Raw genomic sequence first — 23,533 nt, 5'->3', positions numbered from 1 at the left:
GATAGAAAAATAGACAAAGACAAAGCTGACATGGCAGAATCATCTCTGTCTCTCCTCCTGAAATAAGTCAATCCCTGGATCTTTCTCTCAGGTATGGAGACCAACAACATGTGATCTGACCGCCTTTTACCTGCGTATGTGTAGTGAGGGGCTTCCATTACAGTTCCTCACCTGACATCTGTGATCTGTCTCTTCTCTGCTTACATTCTGCATCTCAGATGCTCAAGCAGAGGGCTGGGCTGGCACAGTCACATCCCTGAGGGTCTTTGGATGATATAAGCGACCGCTTTGAGGGGTTTCTGCCCGATTCTCTTCAACAATGACAACCACTCACTTTTAAGACCTGCAGCTTTCACAGCTTAAAAATATTTTCCCAAAGGAAAAGGAAACAATTTTCAAGTCATTTCCTGCCTGTTAAGCAGGCATTTGTTTATACTACCAGCCAAGGTTTCAGGCTTCAGGGAAATGTATTTTCCTAGGATGTTGGTCTATAAAATTTAAAAATATTAGAAACATTCAAAGCACATGAGAAACAGATTCTACCGGAGGCTGGGGGCTGTGGGTTTGGTGACCTTTTGGTACTGCCCCAGACCCAGAGTAGGCCTTTACTCCAGCTCCCTGGCTCCAGACTCCAGACTCCAAAGGTGTTTCACAATATCAAGTCACTCCTTCCCCTCCTCTTCCCTCTTCCATTTCGATAAGTTTGCAAGCAGATTGCAAACTGTCATCTCAACATCTTTACCTTTCACAATGGGATCTCACTAGAGATCGTAGCAGGTGGCAAATTGGTCCGATTTATCATTATTTGCATTTTTAATTTGTGGTATTTTAGGCCTGAGGAGTTTTTTTTTTAATGGGTCTTAAAATGGCAACACAAACATTGATACATAATTCATTATCTATTTCTCATAATACATGTCGTTAACAACCCATCGACAAACAGAAAAATCATCAACACTTTAAGCAAGATGAAGTTACCGCTTTAGCTTTCTTGTCCCCCTACTCTTCTCCTCTGCGGTGTCTGAGAATAAACTGCTTGTCACTGAAGCACAGTTTACAGCCTTGAAAAGCCTTCTAAGTTGGAGCTTGTTTTTACTCAGGATGATCAAATCTTAAATACCTAGGGTAAAGTGTTTGTTGAGCTTCCACAGTTTCTTGACTTGTGAACATTGAATACTTTTCCAATTTAAGCAAAAGGTGAGAAAACAAGAAGAATATCTCTAGTCCCCATTCTGCTTTCTCTTTCCTTCCAAAGCCCTAAACATCCCTCTATAGTATTGCCTAGGATGCTGGTCTATAAAATTTGTAGCACTTGATAGCACTTTGCTTGTAGCACTTTGCTTCCTCATCCCCTTCCTATCCCCACTAGATGTTGCTGTCGGCATGACTCTTAAGTTGGAAGAAAGGGGAACATCTGTAATCCTTTTGAAACAACATCTCTATGTATAAACAACTCATATAGACAGAATGCCCAGGAATTTGACCGAAAAGATACCAGCATAATATAGGAGACCCTGAGCATTTTTATCAGGATGAGAATCCAAGCAGGAGAAAACCAACAAGGCTAAGTCAAGAGCAGTGTAAAGACCTTATTGTGTTCTTGGTGACAGAAGCTGTAACTCAGCTGAGATAGGCAAATCTCTTATTACTCCATGCTAATCCAGGTACCTTTACACAGAGGCCATTCCATCAAGATGAAACACCTCTGAAAAGCCCATCCGATAGATTTCTCCTTCTTTTCTCTCCTACCGTGTAGATAAATCAGTGAACCAAACATCATTTGTGGGCTGTGCCTCCCAGATGCCACATGTTCTGTACTGTGTGGTAAGACCAGGAAAACACTCTCTGCCCTCCAGGAGTTTAGTGGTCACCGATGCCAGATGGCGCAGCCCAGGATTGGTCTTCACACATTTAATGTGTTAAGTTTTATCCTTTCAGCCACCTTGTAGCCTTTAGAGTGTCCCCATTTCTCCAGGTCCATCAGATACCTCTGTGAAATCTATAGGTGTTAGAAGAGTTTAAATCATTGATAAAAGTAATCACATGCTTCATCAGTGAAATGATTATCTTTCTAGGGTTTCCTTTATTCAAATATTTATGGAGTGCTTTACTAGATTACTAGGCACCATTCATGGCATTAGGAAGACCTTACTGGCCATGTCAAGTTTTGATATCTTTCTAGACCCAAGAAGATTAGAAAGACATAAGAAAATCTGTGTATAATTCCTACACTAAAAATAATGGCTTGCAGGAAGACATCTGACTCCAGCCAGAATTTACTGGAGACCTTGACATTGGCTATACTTCTTGCTAATGACTAAACTTTCTTCTGGTGATAAATTAAAAAGACGCTAGAAACAATAGCTTGGGCAACCAGATCCAGGTTTTCATGCATGCTATTTTCTAGTCAGGAAGAGTCACTCCCAGAATGAGTGTTTTAGAGGATCTGGAGGATGACTTAGGTCATCTCCAGTGAGAACCTGAGAGCTTTTTCACACCATTGATGGCTTTGGGTCATCTCCATGACACATGGTCCCACTAAAGTGGAAGAGACTCTTGAAGAGTGCATTTGAGAACACATTCTTTTTTCTTTTTTTGTGACTTGACCTCCCTCTTACTAATAAGCTGCTCTCTTCTCTGAGAGGATTCATGATGTCAGGAATGCACATACAAGGATAGCTGAATAAGTAATAAAGTTCTAAAGGAATGCTTATGTTAATTTGTAAGGCACCATTTGTTGACAATCTGAAAGACATTATTTCAAACAAAGGTAACTTGGGGGATGTTAATAGCCATGAAATGTATTTATCGTGCTCTTATTCATTGCATTGTAGAAAAGATTTGTCATCATGTTAGTCATGTTCTTAATTGTACATGATTTTCACAATTTACTTGTTAAATCAAAATATCATAGTGGATGGTTTCAACAAACTTCCAGTTTTAGATACTGAATATTCTAAAATATGCTAGACTTTGGGTTTTAGTAAAGAAAACAAATGGTTCAGATGTACTTCCAAGTGTTAGTCTAGCATCATTTTATTTAGTAAAGCTGGCACGCTCCCAGATTCCAGATAAGCAGAGAATTGTGGCATTATCCATATAATCTGATCCAAAAAATTAAATTGTTTTTTTCTTGGGCAGAAAAATCTAAGTTAAGTGTCTTAACTTAGATTAAGCATTTCTTTTAAATGCTTGTGTGAATTTAGTCTGAAGCCTAGGGAACAAGCAAAATTCCACTAAGCTTCCTTGGGACATCACTGACCTTATTGCTGGTAGATGGTTTATTGTATAGGAACAAGGATTTGAGAGGCAATAACTGCATTCCTTGGGAGTTTCTTTGGTTAATTTCCACATCTACATATGCCAAGTCTCTCTAGATGAGGCTATGTATGTTACAGGATTTATGGAAGTGGCTCCAGTTCAGTAGATGGATCCAAGATAAGGGGACAGATGGAGTTAAATTAGTTTAATTACAGGATTTTTCATCTATTCATAATTTGCAGAGCCCTGCAGCTTCCTGTAAGCCTGGTGCTCTGTGCCTGACTGTGAGTGATCCCGTTCCTACAGAGAGGCTTCACTGGCCTCATGCATGCACAACTAAATTGTCCTTCTCTTCAGTCTCAGTGTCTCATACCCCAAATCCTCTAACTCATGTTACCCACCAGTCAAGTAAATTTCCAAAACCCTAGCTTTAATTTCAGTCTCCTAATCACAAACTTTCAGCGGCTCACCATTTCTAGGAGGATAATATCCAAACTGCTCAGCTTGATACACAGAGCCCTCTGAGATATGCCCACTCATCTCTTCAGCCTTCCTCCTGTGTGCCCCTAGAGGAAGTCTTTATTGTAGTCACATGGAGCTTCTCATCAGTCCCCTGCCTGCTATGGGCCATTCTGGCCCTTGCCTCCACTTTCCTCCCCTGAATGCCTGTATCTCTCTTACCACTGATTCAGTTCTTCCTGCTCATTAAAGCCCAGCTCAGTTCTGTTTCTTTTGAGATCTCTCTGAACAACATGGTCCGTGGGGCCTCCTTTGCTGTGAGTTGGTGCCCACTCTTGGGCACTAATTGTGTCCCAGGCAGGGGCAACTCTTGCACTGACATCCTGTTTGGACAATGAACTTTTTTCCTGCCAGTGACATCTTGTGCCAGCTTCATTGTCTGCCCCACACGTGACACTTTTTTGCTTGCTTCATGGCATCACAGGCTCTGATTGAATGACAGGATGAGAAATTATGAGCCCAGGTGTAGTTTCTTCTCTTTCAGTCACACCTCTGCATTGGAAGGTATCTTTCAGATAGAAACAAGTGAAACTCTGAGAAACAGTGTATGAAAAAGGGCTTTGACTCATAACTTCCTGGAATGGCTAAGAGCTGGCTCTGGGGTCTGAGTACCTAGATTAGAACAATGGTTTTACCATTTATCTGCTTTATGTTATGGCTCTACCTCTGTGCCCTCATATAAAATGGGCACAATAATGGTACCCATACCAATGGTCATTGAGGGGGTTAAACATCATATAGGTAAGGAAGTTAGTGCTTGGCACATAGTACGTGTCCACTAAACATTCACTCTTAATTTACTAGTAAACTGTTAAAAGAATTAGGTCGAGTTTTCTCTTTTGGGAGGAGTGTCCATTGACAGTAAAAGTGCAGGACCACTATTGAATAATGAACTTTGGAGATGGGTCTCCATCCCTTGGGCTGACCTGGTAGTTCTAAGTGTTCTCAGGGGCTTGACAAGGGCCCACCTACTGAGATGACAAGTCTAACTCTACAGAGAGAGTTTCATTTTTATTTTGGTGTACTGCCTCCTCAGCCCTTTGACATAACTGTAAGCCTTTTTCAATTCAGCAAGCTATTGCTATTGACTCTAGGATCAACACAGTCCAGGATGGGTTAGAGATGTGAACAAGACAAACGAAAATTGACAAATGTAAACTTGGCGAGACAATCAAGAAGTCCAAGACCTGGACTAGGAAACAACAAAAAGTATTGTAGACATTCTCTTTCTGAGCTGCCTGGGACAGAGCTGGGGCATTTACACCAGAACCACAGTGTAACCTTCCCTGTGCCCTGTATGTCTCTTAACTGTTTGGATTTGTGTTTGTCAATATGTCACCTAATGGGACTGCTTTTCCATCAGGCTTATATCTGCCACAGGTTGAGGAAGTTCCCTTCCTCCCCAGGAGCCTGAACGGGAGAGACCCTGAGTTAGACAGTTAGATCGGCAGACAGCCCACGTGGCTCCTGGACACACCCAGAAGAGCCCACTGGGCCATCTGCCGGCAGGGTGGGAAGTGGGAGAGTTACCTTGAATTCAGTCTCAATGTTGGCTAGTCTGGCTAGCTCGTTGCTGAGCTCCAGAGCGGTGAGGACTGGGTCTTCGCTGGACAGGGACAAGTACGCAGCACTCGCTAGTCCCTTGTAGGCGTTCATGCGAGAGCGCGAGTGGCTGAAGGAGTCCTTCCGCTGCTTCTCGGTGCACTCATTGCACTTGCAGAAGTAGTCGTGGGGCCGCTCGATGCGGGCGCCCTTGAGCAGGAGGATGTGCACGATCTCGTACTCCTGGCAGTGGGCCGCCAGGATGATGGGTGTGATGTCGTGTGAAAAGCGCGTGCCGTCCTCGTCGTAAGCGTAGAAGTCGTCGTCGCGCAGCTCCTGCTCCAGCGGGCTGAGCGCCAGGCGCTGGCCCTGCGCGAAGGCCGGGTGGCTGAGGATGGCCTCCACGATGCGCACGTAGCCCTTGCTGATGGCCAGCAGCAGCGCGTCCCCCACCCGCGCCAGGTTCTCCTTCTTGAGCAGCAGCTCTGTGACCTCCAGGTGCTCGTTGCCCACGGCCAGCTGCAGCGCGTTCTGCCCCATGTAGTCCACGCAGTTGAAGTTGAGGGTCTTGGACTCCTCCAGCATTTTCCTGACCACCGGGATGTTGCCATACTCGGCCGAGTCCAGGAAGCGCTCCTCCTCCGGCGTCAGGCTCGTGCCCTTCTCATTAAACATATAGGCAGGACCCCTGATGGCCTGGCGGCGGCCCTTTTCCCTCAGTGTCGTGTGCCGGCGCTGCATGTTTTTGAAGGTGCTGCTCCCAAACCTGTGGGGTGACAAGGCAGAGATGCTAGTTACTCTCCTAGGATCCGACGGTTCCCCAGAGAGCAGAGCAAACAGACATCCTTGAGATGAAAAAGAAAGTCATAATTGGAATATTTTGAGAAGTTATGAAATCTTATTAGAAAGTATTGTCCTAGCACTGAGATTAAGACAAACTGAACAACCTGAACTGTTCTTATACTAATGGAAGAGTATTGGCTTAGTTACCCAGAAGTCTGTTCTCCTTCAGTGGAGAAGTGTCTAAAGAGCTGAAATGTGGGTTCAGGGCAAGCTAAGGGTGGAGGTGGAGAGGGTGGGATCATGATGTGGCTGAAACAGGCTAACAACTGTTTTATTTCCTTTGTGCAAAGCTGAGAATGTCACTTAACTTCTCTGTGCTTTAGCACTGTGCTTTTCTGTGCTTTTACCAATATAGCATGGATAACTTTTTGTGTGCCATGAAGTCGGTAGGAGGATTAAGTGAGGTAGCGTGCTTGTAGCAAGTACTCAGTCCATGTTGTTCCCTTCCCACCTGTTGGTGTGCCCACTTCTTCAGGGCTTCTGCCATAGAAATGGCCACCATGGATACTAAGGCCTTTGCTTCAGGTGTGTTACCCCAGTTGAGCTCCTGCACTATGACAAAACTGCAGCAACACACAGGCGTGGCCACACCTCTGTTTCAGTCCTCTACCGTATTGGGATGTGCTTTCTTCTCATCCCCATGAAGCCTGAACACCTACCAAAGGTCACGGTGTTGCATGGAGCGGGCCTAGACTCGTTGCGGCTTACTGATGGCCACTGATGCAGCCTACCTGAGGAAATTCAGCTGTAGTTTCTGGATTTTTATATGGATGGAGAAGCAGCTTAGTTTATACGCTGGGTTTATTTCTAGCGTGTTGTTCTTCCCCATTGTGGCACAGTATAGACGTTAATACAATACTATTAGTAGTAGTCAACATTTATTAAGCCCTTCTGATATGCCAGGAACTGTACTAAGAGGTTTATATACTTCACATATACTGCCTGTGGAATTTTTGTATCAACCCTATGATGTAGATACTATTATTATCCTTATCTTGGACGATGATCTTGAGACAAGTGAGGCTAAGAGATAGGCTTTCAAGTTAGAAGATCAAGACTAGGCATCCTGGCTCCACCTGTTGCCAGCCTTGTGATTCTGGACAAGTTACCTACTCTTTAGTTTGTCGGGGTTTTAAAATGGCAGACTGAAGAAAATAATAGCTGGATATCCTGTCTCTAGTTCACCTTGGCTGCTCGAGCAGGTCCCCAGTTCAAGATGCTTTAACTGTAAAATAGAGAGTCTGGACTAGGTGTTCCCTAACTTGAACCTCTCAAACTATTTATTCTCCAGTTGGCCCTACCCATATTTTTTCGTTTTCTCCCACTTGTATTATTCAAATAATATTAGCATGGTGTGCATTTCAATAAGAAACTTTCTGTTCTAAAGAGTACATACTTGGGGATTGGTTTTGAACTATTTCCCATGTTCCCAATTGTCTTTTTGTTATTGGTCATGTCTCGATGCATTAAGAGTACTCAGTATTTCATTTAAGTCATCTGTAAAAGATAAAAATAATCACAGAGGATGGTTTTTAAATTATACTTAGTGTTTTGAGGTTTTAAAAAAATGTAGTGCCATTCAGTCTTGTGATTTTTAAAAATTTGGGCTCTATTTAGTTTTCTGCTAATTTTACCTTTTGACATGCTCTAGTTTTAGCTCTTTTGGGGGCCCCAAATCTGGTGGTAAGCAGAGACTTGAGGTCAGACTATACTCTGATCATGCTTAGGCCTGAGTCACACTTCTTGGGAGAAGCTGCTAAACTATTCAGTGGAACAGCTTCTTTATCTGCAAAAAAGAGAAAGCAATAATGATGGGCAGCTCCCTCAAAAGGCACCTGTGGATGATAAATCCTGATGGAGTGCTCCTTGCTTCTTTAGGAAGAACTTTCTGAACTTCCATCCACTCTTCTAAAGTGCATGTTGATAAAAGATTTTTGGGGAAAATGTTCTCAAAATTCAACTTTATGAGCTCCTTCTTAGCTCATTTCTCTCAACAATGCTATCATCCCAGGGAGAAAGGGTGCTTGTTGATAACAATGCTAACCATATATTGGGAGTCCAAAAGAGAACTTCAGATGAGAGAGAAGGACTCACAAATTGGGCACAGACATTTATTGTTATAAGTTTTCAGAAGGAGAGGCAATAACTGAGTTGAAAGCTAAGCAGTCACCTCAGTTGTGTCCCCAAAGGGCCTTATTTCAGATGATATGAACTCAGTTTCAAGGTCTGTTGTCTGGGGACACACACTCAGGTGGGAGTTAAGCCCACAAAAGACTAACCCTCTTTCTTGTGGGATTTCTCAGCCTGTCCTCTGATGAGGCTTCTCCCCTCTCAGGAGGACCTCTCTGGACGTGCCATCACAACTCAGCCTGAGAATGCAGCCAAGAGCACCTGAGCAGTGTGTCAGAGATGCAACAGTAACTGTCTTGGAACCAGAGCTAGAGCTTGATTCCCCATCACTCTTATGTTAGAAGTCTGCTCAGGTGGGAGAATAGGTCAGGCACCAAGGTCATGATACCAAGAATACACAACTGTTACACAGTAATAAGCCACGGAGAGAGTAATTCAAAGGAAATATAATGATACTGAACCAGGTCAGAGCAGAGAAACATCTCACAAGGAACACAGAAGTACCCAATCTGAATTCAGAGTCCATGTGGATGCCTACAAACCTAAAGAATGTTAAAGCATCATTTGTTAAACCCCCTCGTTAAACAAACAAACATAAAAAGCAAGGTATTAATATTTTCATTTTTAGTTGAAGAACCCGAGGTAGATGAAGCAAAAAGACTAAACCTTAGGGCAAATAATTTCTGCACAAGAGTAGTGCATTATATAAACCCTGATGTTTCTATAATAATCATGTTTTATCAAAGAAAAAAATACAAGTGTGGCTAGAATTTATCAGAAGTTAAAAGGTCCTCTTCATTTGGCATGTATTTTTCTGAATGACCTTGAAAGCAGACACTCAGATGTAGTAAGAAATAAACAAGCCTGTCTTTCCCATCCTTAAATCCCTCAGCTTTGAGATACATTTGGATGCTCAAAGAATTGTCAGTTCTGCTCCTCTTCTTACAGAATCTGACATTGATGAAACGTTATGGCCCTTCAAATCATGTTTGCAGACAGGCATATAGTGGGACGGGCTACTCCATGAAATAGCTCTCAACATAAGGTTTTCATAGCAGACCCTAGAGCTCTGTGAATTGATTCTCATATTGATGAGGACTTTTAACCTCATTGGGAGTCCTTATTAGCTCCAACTTATAGTCTAATGATGCTTTTAAGACATTTGTTTTATTTTTTCCAGCTTTATTAAGGTATAATTGATAAAATTGTATACATTGAGGTGATTTGGTATGTATGTTTTGGTTAGAACATTTACATTCTATTCTCAGCAAATTTCGATTATATTTTACAGTGTTATCAACTATAGTTACCATGTTTTTTACATTAGATATTCAGACCTTTTTCATCTTGTAACTGAAAGTCTGTAACCTTTTTTTGTGTGTGTGTGCCTGCGTGTTCAGTCATGTCTGACTATTTGTGACCCTTTGGATTGTAGCCCACTAGCATCCTCTGTCCATGGGATTTTTCAGGCAAGAATACTGGAGTAGGTTGCTATTTTCTTCTCCAGAGGATCTTCCTGACCTAGGGACTGAACCTGTATCTCCTGTGGCTCCTATATAGGCAGATTCTTTACCCACTGAGCCATCAGGGAAGCCCTTTTACCAACCTCATTTCCCCCCATTTAAGCATTTATATACCTATGAAAATATTTAGCCATTGGATCCTTGCCATTTAATCTTGACCTTATAGATAATCAGGCTCTAGCCATATTTTTCACATGGGTTGGAAAGAATCCACAAAAGATGATATGTCAGAAAGATAAAGTCATTTGATCCATAATAGCTGGTGGCCAAAGCTCACACTCATGAATCAGATGTGTTGCTCTGCTGGACTCAGAATCTTGTCAACTGAGCAAAATGATTCTCTTTAAAATGCAGTTAGCATTTGATTGCCCTTTCTTTAATATTTTTCTTAAAAATGAACTTTGAATGCAAATGCATTTTTATTTGCATATATTATTGAGATAACAAGTGATCAAATTCATCAAACACCTCAATTAAGATACTGTGTATCTTTTTCATTTTCCATAAATGCATACATTGACATTTGATGTCATTGAGAAGGAGGATTTCAGTGGAAACAAAACCATATTTGAAAGAAGGACTGATTATTAAACTCCCTCTTGATCCCTTGGTTGCTATTTTTATCAAGCTGCTCTTACAGATGCCTCAGCCAATCTGAAGGAAGCCAGATGTCAGTGATCCTTAAAAAGTATAAATTCCACACCCTAAGTCCCTCTGCAAAAGAGCAGGACCACAGAGCCTTTTGAAGACAAGGACTGTGGTTAACTACTGATGAAGCAAAGGCCATGCTTAATCAAAATGTCTTTTTAGAGATTTTTGTAAAATTGCTACATGCATCATAGGTCTTTATAGAAATTACCCAAACCTGAAAACAATTCAGTCAGTAACATTCCACAACTAAATGTAGCACCAGACAGTATCCTGGAGTCAGGTCATTCATCCAGGAAAACCTGGCTCTGATCTGTGCATCGTCTCAAGTGTACATGTTTTGAGTTTTAGTTCAAAGCAACAGTGATGAAATACTCAAGTGATTTCAAGTTTTCTCATAAACCTCAGTTCTCTTACCAACAGAAAAGAAGTATTAAAATCTACCTTCTATGGGCCTTAAGATGAAAGTCATGATAAAAAATGTGATTCAGATGCCCTGGATACTATAAAGCCTTATACAAATTTCCATCAAAATAATGATGAGCACTTTATATATCAGTACGCTTAAGTAAATGATTATATATTGGCTTACACTTTACTCTACACTGATATGTAAAGCTTAACTATTTTTCTAAATGACTATAAAATAGCTTGACTTAACATATATTATACATTTGCTGTGTGCCAGACACTGTGCTAACTGCTTTATATGAACTGTTTTAAATTCGCACCAATCATATGATAAGGTTGGCTATCTTCCTTAATGACTAATTGTAATGATTAACACCTATTACACATTAACCACATTGCAGGCACCATGCTGAGAACTTTACATGCATTTTCACTTTAAACCCTCATAAACTATATGATATACTTGCTATTGTCATTCCCATTTAACAGATGATAAAGTGAAGCTCAGATAAAATAACCACTTTTGCCTACACAACTTGTGAGGTGAGGCTACATAATTTGTGAGTGTAGGCTATTGTTAAGAGTCTAATCTGTCTGATTTCAAAGCATGTGCTTTTAGCTGGTATGTCACTGCCATCTGTCTTATTCCTGCTTTTTTTCCCCCTGTTTCCTTAGACTGTAGAATTTCCCACTAGAGTGCAGGACCCACGAGGGCAGGGGAATTACTTGTTTATATGGTATATGTACCTGGCACCCAGTACCCCTCATGCTTGGTATATGATGCATGGTCAAATATCTTAATTCTTAAATACTTGAATTTATTTAGGAAGGCCAATAAAACAGAATTCCAGCAGTGATGAGCTGGAGAAGGCAATGGCACCCCACTCCAGTACTCTTGCCTGGAAAATCCCATGGACAGAGGAGCCTGGTGGGCTGCAGTTCACGGGGTCGCTAAGAGTCGGACACGACTGAGCAACTTCACTTTTCACTTTCATCCATTGGAGAAGGAAATGGCAACCCACTCCAGTGTTCTTTTTTTTTTTTTTTCCAATTCACTCCAGTGTTCTTGCCTGGAGAATCCCAGGGACCAGGGAGCCTGGTAGGCTGCCCTCTATGGGGTCGCACAGAGTCAGACACGACTGAAGGAACTTAGCAGCAGCAGCAGTTAATGTTTACTAGTATCCTCTTCCTTATAAATACAGGAGCTACATAATCCTTTAACGACTATTTCCCATTTGTAACTGACAACTTTTAAAATGAAGTATGAGTTCCAAAGGAAAACTAGTTTCCAGTTAGCTTCACTATAAATAATGACCAGAAGTTGAAAGGTGAGACTGCTAATATCAGAGGGTGTATTAAGTCTTGTGGGTAACTGAGGCATTCCCACATCTTCAAAATAAAACATTTATTTCCAAAGGCATGCAGTTTATTTCTAAGTATCATCTCCTTTATTTTATTAAAGTTGAAGTTAGGTAGTACATATAAATTACAGTGCTTAATAATAATTGCATAATATTAACTATTTTAGTTTAATACAATTATAATAATTGTGGATCCAAAGCATGCAAATTCCTACCTAAGCTAATGAAAATAATCTGTGTAACACATATATTTTGAGTAAAAAAGATATTCACTATTTACTCCATGAATGTATATTCATGAATGAATAAATAGTGAATATCTTTTTTATTCCCAGAAGAATGAATTCATATACCTTGCCAATCATGTCCTATAGGAAAAAAGCAAAGTATCCTTATGCTATTCAGTAGTATACAAAGTACAAAGTGAAAGTCGTTCAGTCGTGTCCAACTCTTTGTGACCTCATGGACTATACAGTCTATAGAATTCTCCAGGCCAGAATACTGGAGTGGGTAACCTTTCCCTCCTCCAGGGGATCTTCTCAACCCAGGGATTGAACCCAGGTCTCCCGCATTGCAGGCAGATTCTTTACCAGCTGAACTATCATTACAATACATCATATTGAGATATTGAGATATACTTTCTAAACACTTAAGCTAATGTGGGATTTTTTTTTTCTCCCATTGCATCTTGGAGTGAAAACATTATCCAGTGTTCTTGAATGTTAATAAATGATTTTGTCAGCAATTTTCACCAAATAACATCATTTAGAAAAGCAGTTATTCTTAATATTTTCAAACTACCTTATATATTAGCCATGCAAGTGTAACTAGTGCTTTGTGTATGCTTTGATTTTTCTTTTTATTTCCTTATTGGTCTATTAAGAATTAGGGAGTTGTGAAACAGATATCTTATTGTGTATAGCACCAATAAGTTCTAATAGTTATGTACTTTTTTTCTTGTACTTTTTTTCTTCCAAAGATTTGTCTTGGAATAAAATAGATATGTGTATAAGCTTTTGATTGTTTATTGACCTCTGTGATGAAAGAGTCTAAAATAAACATCTAGTACCACAAAAGTAAGAAGAAGCCCTTAAATCATGAAATGCAATGCTGAGAAAAGTACCATGCTGAATATTCATCTTGGGGTGGGCGGTGCTGATTGCTTTTCCTAAGCAAGAAATCTTCTCATCCAGGATACCACACACATGTGCAATTAGTCTCAGTGAGGCTTCACATAGTTTTGAATTTTTTCTGGGTTAATTACTGCCTAAAGGAGTTAGCTAGTTTATATGCCCCTAAGCTTAGGAGCAACAGTATTTAGAAATACATTTTTTTAAACTTCTAATCATGACATAGAACCTTGGTAAATTGTTAAATAAGTGAATCAATGTCATTGTTTAAAAGGTCATAGAGAGTTTGAATCATATCCATAGTGAATATTCTGGATTTAATGTGAATTCATTCATAAATCTGATGTGTGCTTCAGAAATAGGACCCACCAGCAGGTGGCATTCTGAGGCAAAAATTCGCTGAGTGCCTCCAGAAGGGTCAATCATTATTGCCTCTTTCAAATCTACCCTAAATCCATTAAGCCTTTAAATCACAATTAATGGCAGTAGCATCCTGGTTATGTCTACTCAATCATACTTAAGTGAATTTATTATGCGACTTCAGACTTAAAGAGGGAGATGCTGTGTTCCAGAGTTTCAAAGCTTGTGTCAAAGCTCTGCCAGATTACATCTTTTATTAAAAGCATATTCGTTATATTTATATGGATGTCTAAAGCACATATTTTCAACAAAAAAAAAAAGGAAAGAAAAATACTAATCTCCTTCTTCCCACCTGTAGTTCTTTAATAGTGGCAGCTTATTAGAATGTATCATCTTTCTCCTCATACCCCTGTATTTATATTAAGATAACCACAACCACTAAAAAATATCAAATTAAAAAACTGTCAGTAGTGAAGTAGGAGGCGATGAGACAACACACATACTCTCTTCTGGGAATAAAACTGCACTCTAGCATAAAAGGACTGGGATACCAGGATGCGTTGCTTATTTCTAAAAGGCTTTGTAAACTTAGACTTTCAATGAAAAGTAAAAGAAAAAAAAATCTCTACTAACCTAGCAAATAATAAAGACGGTAAATCCAGATTTACATCTAAAACCACAAGCAATGCATAAGAGGGAGAGGGCTAATAAATAAAAGTTTAATACCATATTTCAGCGAGAAAACAACCTCTACTGGAAAAATCATTATGAAAAAATCATCATAGCTGCTTACATTGAGGGTGAAATACGCAGGCTTGTCCCTTCTCTAGATGACCGGAATCCGGTGTTGAGTCGCGGGAATCTGGCTCCCCATGGGTGGTAGCCGAACAGATGCCACTCTCCGTGGTGCTGAAGTATGAAGCTGGTCGAGTGAGTGAAGTTGTGAGGATGTGAAAGCGCACTCCACTCTCCTTTGTGTTGCAATAGTGAAAACTCGCCTTCCCTGGTGGCAGACCCGCTTTACTGTTCTTTTCCTAGTCCGGGGGAAATTTCCCACGGAACATGACGGAGAAGGATCCGTGTGTGAGACAGGCATGCGGTGTGGTGATGGGTTGTTACAGTCCCCACCCCCTCTCCCAGTAGCTTTGAAACGGAGATAGCAACTCTGCCTTCCTACCACAGCTCCTGAGGATTTCTGCGTGCCCCCACTCAAGCTCCAGAGCGGTGCATAACACACACACACACACACCCCTCTCAATTATATAAGGTAGCGGATTCTGGCTCCTGAAGCAGAATATTCATCTGTTAAATGAAAAATGAGGGATGAACTGGTTTTCTACCTGTTGTGTCTATGTGTGTTTACAGAGGGAAGGAGTTGAAAAGAAAACTAAAACTAGAGGAACCTTAAGAAGAACAGAATCAGTTTACTTTAATAAGCTTTAAGGTCACACTCCACTTTGTCTTCTGTGAGCAATGCATTTTGTAACTTTAACCTTTTGTTTCATGATCTTTTACCATTGTCTAGCATCAGAAAGAGAGCAGTGACGTAGATCAAGTCTGATGCTAGTAAAAATGCTTGAAAAGGGTTAGCTTTCATTTGTAGTGTTCCGCTTTTTGAAGGGAAATTCCTAATGTAAAACCCATTTCCCTACAGTCCCCACTGCCACCAGTTGCTGTGTTAACAAATGATCTATGATTCTTAAACACTAAGGTATTTTGATGGCCTCATTGGAGAGAAACCTCCTTAATTGAAATATTACCTGTGTAAGAGAAATACCAGGATTAGTCCCAGGATCTACCTGGGTCACTGAACAATAAATCAGAGTACTTTGAAACCAACTCATGGTTGACAACTAACAGTCTAAATACTTAGGATTAAAGAGTTGGCTTTAATATATTTTGCACAATGTCATTCTAGGTTTATATGCAAATCAGTTGCATTGGTTCATTAATGTGCTACTAGCATTTTCTCTGCATATAACATGGTATGTGGGAAAAAACCCTGAAATTTTGTTTCACTTATTAACTGTGTGACCTTCAGCATAATACTTAACCTCACGGAATCTCAGTCTTCTCATATGTAAATGGTGGGTGAAAATGGGTAACAATGCTTTTTTCCAAATGTGTGCATTTAAGAGATGCATAGTAAGTTTGAATGTTCTTCCTCCCTCCTTGTTCCAGAGAAGTTAAAGTAATGATTTAGTTAAAACTCTAAAAAGCTTGACAAGAAACTAATTTGATTCCTATAAGCCTCTCCACAAACTCTTCCTTGTTAATGATTGTGGTTTATGGAATGAAATGCTATTTTAAAAAGAAATTTCCTCAACATTAAGACTTTCTCTTTAAAAATTTTATGGTCTTGAAGGACAAGGGAGTTTTATTTTTAATTAAAATCAGCAACAAATACATTTAATTCATTTTGAATAAAGTGTTAATGAATTAAGAGCTATTTAGTATTACACTGAAGTGTAGGAAAAAAATATGTGAAGCCAACAAAAGTGTCTTACACAACCCCAGAGTTAGATTAGCTGTGACACTGATCGTATCTCTTTGATTGGGCTCCTCATCATCATGATTAGTGAAGCAATACAGAATAAAATATTCTTAATTTTAGAATATTTTTTGAAGACTACTAGTTTGTGGCTTTTAATTGATAATGATAGAGATGAGTTCTTATTATATTCTGATTTTAATAAATAACCGAGAGAAATTCTAACACGAACCATGTTGTTTCCATTCATGATGAGCTCATAAAAGAACAAACCATATTTTAAGAAATGTTCCAATAACAGTACAACAGCCATATATATGGAGGAAATGAGCTAATTATTTTATAGATAAATAAATTGAAGATAGGTCAGAATCAGCTCTTCAAAAGTGATAGGATAAGATGATGTTTTATGAAGAATCCAGCCTTCAGTATCCACATTATTAGGGAGTTTTTATCACTTCTGGAGGATATTATACACAACATTTGGTTCAGTTGGTAAATACTTGTAATATGAAAAAAGTTATATACATATCAAAGTATTCTAATATATAAAATGCAGAAATAATTAGATTCTTACTATCCACAGCAAAAGTTCAGAAGATGATAGATTTCTGAACAAGATCTTGAACTTTGGTTTTTCTTAGGCTCATAGTGGACTACATAGCACTTCTTGTCAAACTTGTGTTTCAGTTCCAGGTCTTCTATTCCCCAATGTGTCACTTAGTTTTATCACCTATAAAATGAAGTAATAACAGCCCCTCACTGAGTTACAATGAAGATAAAATGAGAGATCTCACATAAAGTGCTTATAGCATTGCCTGGCAGAGAGTCAGAGCTCAGCATATGTCAGCTTTCATTCTTTTTAAAAAAAAATTTTTTTAGTTACAAAAAAAAAAAATTTTTTTTAGTTATAATTAACATACAATATTATAGTAGTTTCAGCCGTACAACATAGTGATTCAGTATTTTTACATGAAAGGTCACCACAGAAATTCCAGTTACCATTCATCACCATACAAACCTGATACATTGCTCTTGACTATTTTCCCTGTGCTGTACATTATATCCCTGTGACTTACTTTATAGCTAGAAGTTGTATCTCTCAATCCTCTTCACCCATTTCACCCATTCCTCTATCCCCATCCTCTCTGACAATCAGCGGTTTGTATCTGTGAGTCTGTTTCTCTTTTGTTTGTTTGTTTTGTTTTGAATTCTACATAAGGGAAATCATATGGTATTTGTCTTTCTTTCTGACTTATTTCACCTAATAACTTGTTGGTCTCCTCATGTTGCAAATGGCAAGTTTTCATTCTTTTTTATGGCTGAGTAAATATTCAACATATATATAGACACACACACACACACATATATCATCTTCATTTATTGATGGCAGAATACTTTCATATTCTTGACTATTGTAAATAGTGCTACCCTGAACATAGGGGTACATATATCCTTTGAAAGTTTTTTTTTTTTTTTCCATTTGGATAAATTCTCAGAAGTGGACTTGCTGAACCATATGGTAGTTCATTTTTAGGTTTTTTTTAAGGAAACTCTACTGCTTTCCATAATGGCTGCACTAGTTTACATTGTGACCCACAGTGCATGACATCCTCACTAAAACCTGATGTTTCTTGCCTTTTTGATAGTATCTATTCTAGCAGGTATGAGGTGATTTTTATTTGCATTTCCCTGGTGACTAGTGATGTTGAGCATCCTTTCCATTTAGTAGGTTGCCTTTTCATTTTGTTGGTGGTTTCTTTCACTCTGTAAAAGTCTTTTGGTTTGATGTACTTCTATCTGTTTATTTTTAGTTTCGCTGCCCTTGTCTGAGGAGACATATCCAAAAAATATTACTAAGATTGATGCCAAAGAGGTTATTGCCTGTGTTTTATTCTAGCAGTTTTATGGTTTCAGGTCTTATTTTTAAGTTATTAGTCTATTTTGAGTTCACTTTTGTATATGGTGTAAGAAAGTGGTAGTTACATTAATTTGGAAATTAGTGCTCAGTTTTCCAACACCATTTATTGAAAAGACTGTCTTTTCCCCATTGTGTATTATTGCCTCTGTTGTAGACTAATTGACTATATGAGCATGGGTTTATTTCTGGACTCTATTCTATTCCATTGATCTTTGTATCTGTTTTTGTGCTATGTTATACTCTTTCGGTTACTGTGACTTCGTAGTATAATTTCAAGTCTAGAAGTGTAATACTTCTTTCACAAAATTGCTGTGGCTGTTTGGAGTCTTTTGTAGTTCCATACAAATTTTGGGATTATTTGTTCTAGTTCTGTGAAAAACACCATTGCTATTTTGATAGAGATTGCATTGTTATCTGTTAGCTTGCTTTGGGTAGTATGGGCATTTTAATGATATTGATTCTTCCAATGCATGAATATGATATGTTTTTCAATTTATTTGTGTTAGTTTCAGTTTCCTTCCTCAGTGTCTTATAGTTTTCAGAGTAAAGGTCTTTCTCCTCCTTGGTTAACTTTATTCCTAGGAACTTTATTCTTTTTGATATAGCTGTAAATGGGATTGTTTTCTTCATTTCTCTTTCTGATAGTTCATTATTAGTTTATAGAAATACAACAAATTTCTATATATTTTGTATCCTGCAACTTTACTGAATTTATTTATTAGTTCTTATAGTGTTTTCATAGAGTCTTTGGAGGTTTCTGTACACAGTATTGTGTTATCTGCAAATGACAATTTTACTTTTTCCTTTCCAATTTGGATGACTTTTATCTTTTTTGTTTTGCCTAACTGCTGTGGCTAGGACTTCCAAAACTTTGTTAAATAGAAGTGGTAAAACTGGGCATCCTTATTTTGTTCCTGAACTTAGGGGAAAAGTTTTCAGCTTTTCACCATTGAATATGATGTTAGTTGTGAGTTTGCCATATATTGCCTTTGTTATGTTGAGGTATTTCCCTCTACACCCACTTTGTTGGGTTTTTATCATACACAAATGTTGAATTTTGTCAAGTGCTTTTTCTGCATTTGTTGAGATGAGCATGTGATTTTTATCCTTTGTTAATGTGCTGTGTTATGTTGATTGGTTTATGGATATTAAGCCATCCTTACTTAAAGCCCTAGAATGAATTCCACTTAGTTATAGTTTATAATTATTTTTATGTAGTTTTGAATTTGGTATGCTAATATTTTTGACAGTTGTTGCATTTATGTTCACCAGGTATATAGGCCTATAATTTTCTTTTCTTCTTTTCTTTTTTTTTTTTGATGTCTTCATCTGGTTTTGTTATTGGGATAATGTTGATCTCTTGAAATGAATTTGGAGGTCTTCCTCCTTCTCCAGTTTTTTTGGGGGAATAACTTGAGAAGGAGAGGTATTAACTCTGGTATATATGATTGGTATATTTACCTGTGGAGCTGTCTGGAGGGATTTTTTGTGTTTTTTTATTACTGATTCAATTTTGTTGTGAGTAATTCATCTATTCAGAATTTCCATTTCTTCATGGAAAATTATGTATTTCTAGACATTTAAATGTTTCATCTAGGTTGTATAATTTGTTGGCATTGGCATATAATCATTCATGATGTTCTCATGTGGTGTGTGTTTTTTTTTGTATTTTTGTGATGTCAGTTGTAATTTCTTCTCTTTCATTTCTGATATAATTTATTTAGTCTTTCTCTTAATTATTTTTAAAAAGAATTAATTAATTAAACAATTTGGTTGAACTGAGTCTTAATTGCATCTTGTGGGATCTAGTTCCCTGACCAGGGCTTGAACCCAGGCTACCTGAGCCCCTAGTCTGTCTCTTCATTCTTAGTAAGTCTGGCTAATGATTTGTCGATTTTGTGTATATTTTCAAAGAATCAACTCTTACTTTCGTTGATTTTTTCTGTTGTTTTTTAGTCTCAATGGCATTTATTTCTGCTTTGATCTTTATTATTTCTTTCCTTGTACTAACGTTCATTTTTGCTTGTTCTTTTCTAATTTTTTAAAAATCATACAGTTATATTGTTTATGTGAGTGTTTTCTTATTTCTCAAGGTAAACTTTTACCACTGTGAACTTCCCTCACAGAACTGCTTTTCCTGCCTACTATAGATTTTGGAAAGTTGTATTTTTCATTTGTCTCAAAGTATTTTTTGATTCCCTCTTTGATTTCTTCATTGATCCATTGATTGTTCAATAACGTGTTGTTCAGTCTCCACATTTGTGTTTTTTCTAGTTTTCTTCTTGTAGTTGATTTCTAGTTTCATGCTGCTGTAGCCTAAAAGTATGCTTGATGTAATCTCAGTCTTCCTAAATGTGTTGAGAATCATTTTGTGGCTTATCATGTGATATTTCATGATGAAACTTCCATGTGCACTTGAAAAAAATGTGTATCCTGCTGCTTTAGGATGAATGTTCTACATATATCTATTAAGTTCATCTGATCTAATGTGTCATCTAAAGCCAATGTTTCCTTGTTGGTTTTCTGTCTGAGTCATCTGTTCAATGATGTAAGAGGCATATTAAATTTCCCTACAATTATTGTATTGTTGTCTCCTTCTCCCTGTATTTCAAGTAATATTTGTTTTATATATTTAGATGCTTTTCCTCTGGGCTCATAAATGTTTACAGATGTTATATCCTCTCATTGGATTGACCTCTATATCATTATGTAATGCCCTTCTTTGTCTTTTGTCTTTGTCTTTGTTTTAAAGTCTATTTTGTCTGATATGAGTATTTCTACTTTTCTTTTCTATTTGCATAGGGTATCTTTTTTCATTCCTCTACTTTTAGTCTCTTTTAGTCTCTTTGTTTTTATATCTGAAGTGTCTCTTGTAGGTGGTATATAGATGGGTCTTATTTTTTTATTCATTCAGCTGCTCTCTGTCTTTTATTGGAGGAGTTAACCATTTATTATACTAATTAAATAACATTTAGGGTTATTGACAGGTATGCTCTTACTGCCGTTTTGCTAACTGTTTTCTGGCCGTTTTTGTCATTCTTCTTTGTTCCTGTCTTCTCTTGATTTTTTCCTTTGTTGTCTGATGGATTCTTCAGTATTGTGTTTGGATGCCTTTCTCTTTATTTTTTGTGTATCCATTATAAATTTTTGGTTTGTGTTTCATATGTATAGACTTGTATAGATTGCTATTTTAAGCTGATAGTAACTTAAATTTTAAGGCATTGTAAAAGCAGTACATTTTTACTTCCTTCTCTTTATGTTTTTGATGTAATATTTTACATCTTTTATTTTCTGTATCCTTTAATTGCTTGTTGTAGCTACAATTGATTTTTCTACTTTTGTCTTTTTACCTTTAATCTAACTTTTAAAGTGGTGGATCCATGCCTTTACTATATACTTACTTTTACCAGTGAGGTTTTCTCTTATATATATTCTTATTTCTAATTGTGGCCTTTTATTTTCTACTCAAAGAAAACCTTTTAGCATTTCTTGTAATGCTGGTTTAGTGGTAATGAACTGATGCAATGTGGGACTTCCTTGTTAGGGTGCTTGATCAAGGGGAACTGAAATAAAAATTGGGTAGTAAAGAGTTTATTGACTCTTTAATTATAGAATTTAACATTCTGGCAAGGATCCAGGAGATGGTATTAAGTACCTGCTAGGCTGGTCCCTGGAAACATGAAATAAGCAATGGCTCACAATACCCAAAGATGAAATGATAATTTCCATGGCAGAGGATGGAGAAGGGAAATTAAAAGCTTGTAGATGTGGCAATGCTGGAATTATTGTTTCCATAGAAGGCTCATGATGATTAAGTTCATGGGACCTTAGGTTAGGGTTAGGGAGAAATATCAATAACCTCAGATATGCAGATGATACCACCCTTATGGCAGAAAGCAAAGAACTAAAGAGCCTCTTGATGAAAGTGAAAGAGGCGAGTGAAAAAGTTGGCCTAAAACTCAACATTCAGAAAACAAAGATCATGGCATCCGGTCCTATCACTTTATGGCAAATAGATGGGGAAACCATGGAAACAGTGACAGACTTTATTTTTTTGGACTCCAAAATCACTGCAGATGGTGACTGCAGCTGTGAAATTAAAAGACACTTGCTCCTTGGAAGAAAAGCTATGACCAACCTAGACAGCAGAGACGTTACTTTGCCAAGAAAGGTCTGTCTAGTCAAAGCTATGGTTTTTCCAGTATTTATGTATGGATGTGAGAATTGGACTATAAAGAAAGCCAAATACCAACGAATTGATGGTTTTGAATTGTGGTGTTGGAGAAGACTCTTGAGAGTTCCTTGGACTGCAAGGAGATCCAACCAGTAAATCCTAAAGGAAATCAGTCTCGAATATTCATTGGAAAGACTGATGCTGAAGCTGAAATTCCAATACTTTGGCCACCTGATGCGAAGAACTGATTCATTTGAAAAGACCCTGATGTTGGGAAAGATTGAAGGCGGGAGGAGAAGGGGACGACAGAGGATGAGATGGTTGGATGGCATCACCAACTCAATGGACATGAGTTTGAGTAAACTCCAGGAGTTGACAATGGACAGGGAGGCCTGGTGTGCTGCAGTCCATGGGGTCGCAGAGTCGGATGTGACTGAGTGACTGAACTGAACTGAACTGACCTAGGGCACACGTCTTTTACTAAGAGCATAAGAAATGCTTTTTTAAGGAGAGCTCCAGTATTACTAAAATTTTCAGTGTAATTCTTCTCTGTAGGTCGGGGTTAATAGTTGTTTTTGTTTAGTCACCAAGTCATGTCTGACTCTTTGTGAGCCCATGGACTGCAGTGTGCCAGGCTTCCCTCTCTTTCACCATTTCCTGGAGTTTGCTCAAACTCATATCCATTGAGTAAGTGATGGCATCCAACCATCTCGTCCTCTGTCATCCCCTTCTCCTCTGCCTTCAATCTTTTCCAGCTTCAGGGTCTTTGCCAATGAGTCAGCTTATTGCATCAGGTAATCAGAGTATTGAAGCTTCAGCATCAGTCCTTCCAGTGAATATTCAGAGTTGATTTCCTTTAGGATTGACTGGTTTGATCTCCTTGCTATCCAAGAAACTCTCAAGAGTCTTCTCTAGCACCACAGTTTGAAAGCAGTAGGATAGTTGTTATAGAACTTAGCTCAATAGCAGTGGTCTTAGTAGATCCCTGAAACAATGGAGTCAGGTTTACTTAAACATCCTAAGCCAGACTGTTGTAATATTGTAATGATGAGCAAAACTGGATTGTCAGTCAAGAGTATAACCTATAGAATTTTAGAAATCTTAATAGAAAACAGTATCTGTAAGAACAAAATAAATGGGTAGCTAACTGATATACTATTCCGTTTGTGCTTGTAGAAAAATTAAGAAAGGATGACTGGTAGGCTGAGAGTCTATTACT

The 23,533-nt window shown here is 38.4% G+C and overlaps 1 protein-coding gene across 3 annotated transcripts in view; it reads right to left on the bottom strand.

Annotated features, from left to right (window-relative positions):
* The window catches only part of TRPC7 (transient receptor potential cation channel subfamily C member 7), a 151,954-nt gene extending 136,991 nt beyond the window's left edge, over nucleotides 1–14,963 (bottom strand). For all 3 annotated transcript variants that reach the window (XM_027546432.1, XM_027546434.1, XM_027546435.1), the window contains exons 1-2: nucleotides 14,522–14,963; nucleotides 5,311–6,088 (exon numbers count right to left, since the gene is read on the bottom strand). In XM_027546432.1, the coding sequence (XP_027402233.1) occupies nucleotides 5,311–6,088; nucleotides 14,522–14,523 (780 nt within the window). In that variant the 5' untranslated portion in view covers nucleotides 14,524–14,963. The remainder of the gene's footprint in view (nucleotides 1–5,310; nucleotides 6,089–14,521) is intronic.
* Nucleotides 14,964–23,533: the final 8,570 nt, after the last annotated feature.

The sequence above is a fragment of the Bos indicus x Bos taurus genome, chromosome 7 (assembly GCF_003369695.1).
Source record: "Bos indicus x Bos taurus breed Angus x Brahman F1 hybrid chromosome 7, Bos_hybrid_MaternalHap_v2.0, whole genome shotgun sequence".
Lineage (NCBI taxonomy): Eukaryota > Metazoa > Chordata > Mammalia > Artiodactyla > Bovidae > Bos > Bos indicus x Bos taurus.
This window is presented reverse-complemented; position numbering and strand designations above follow the sequence as displayed.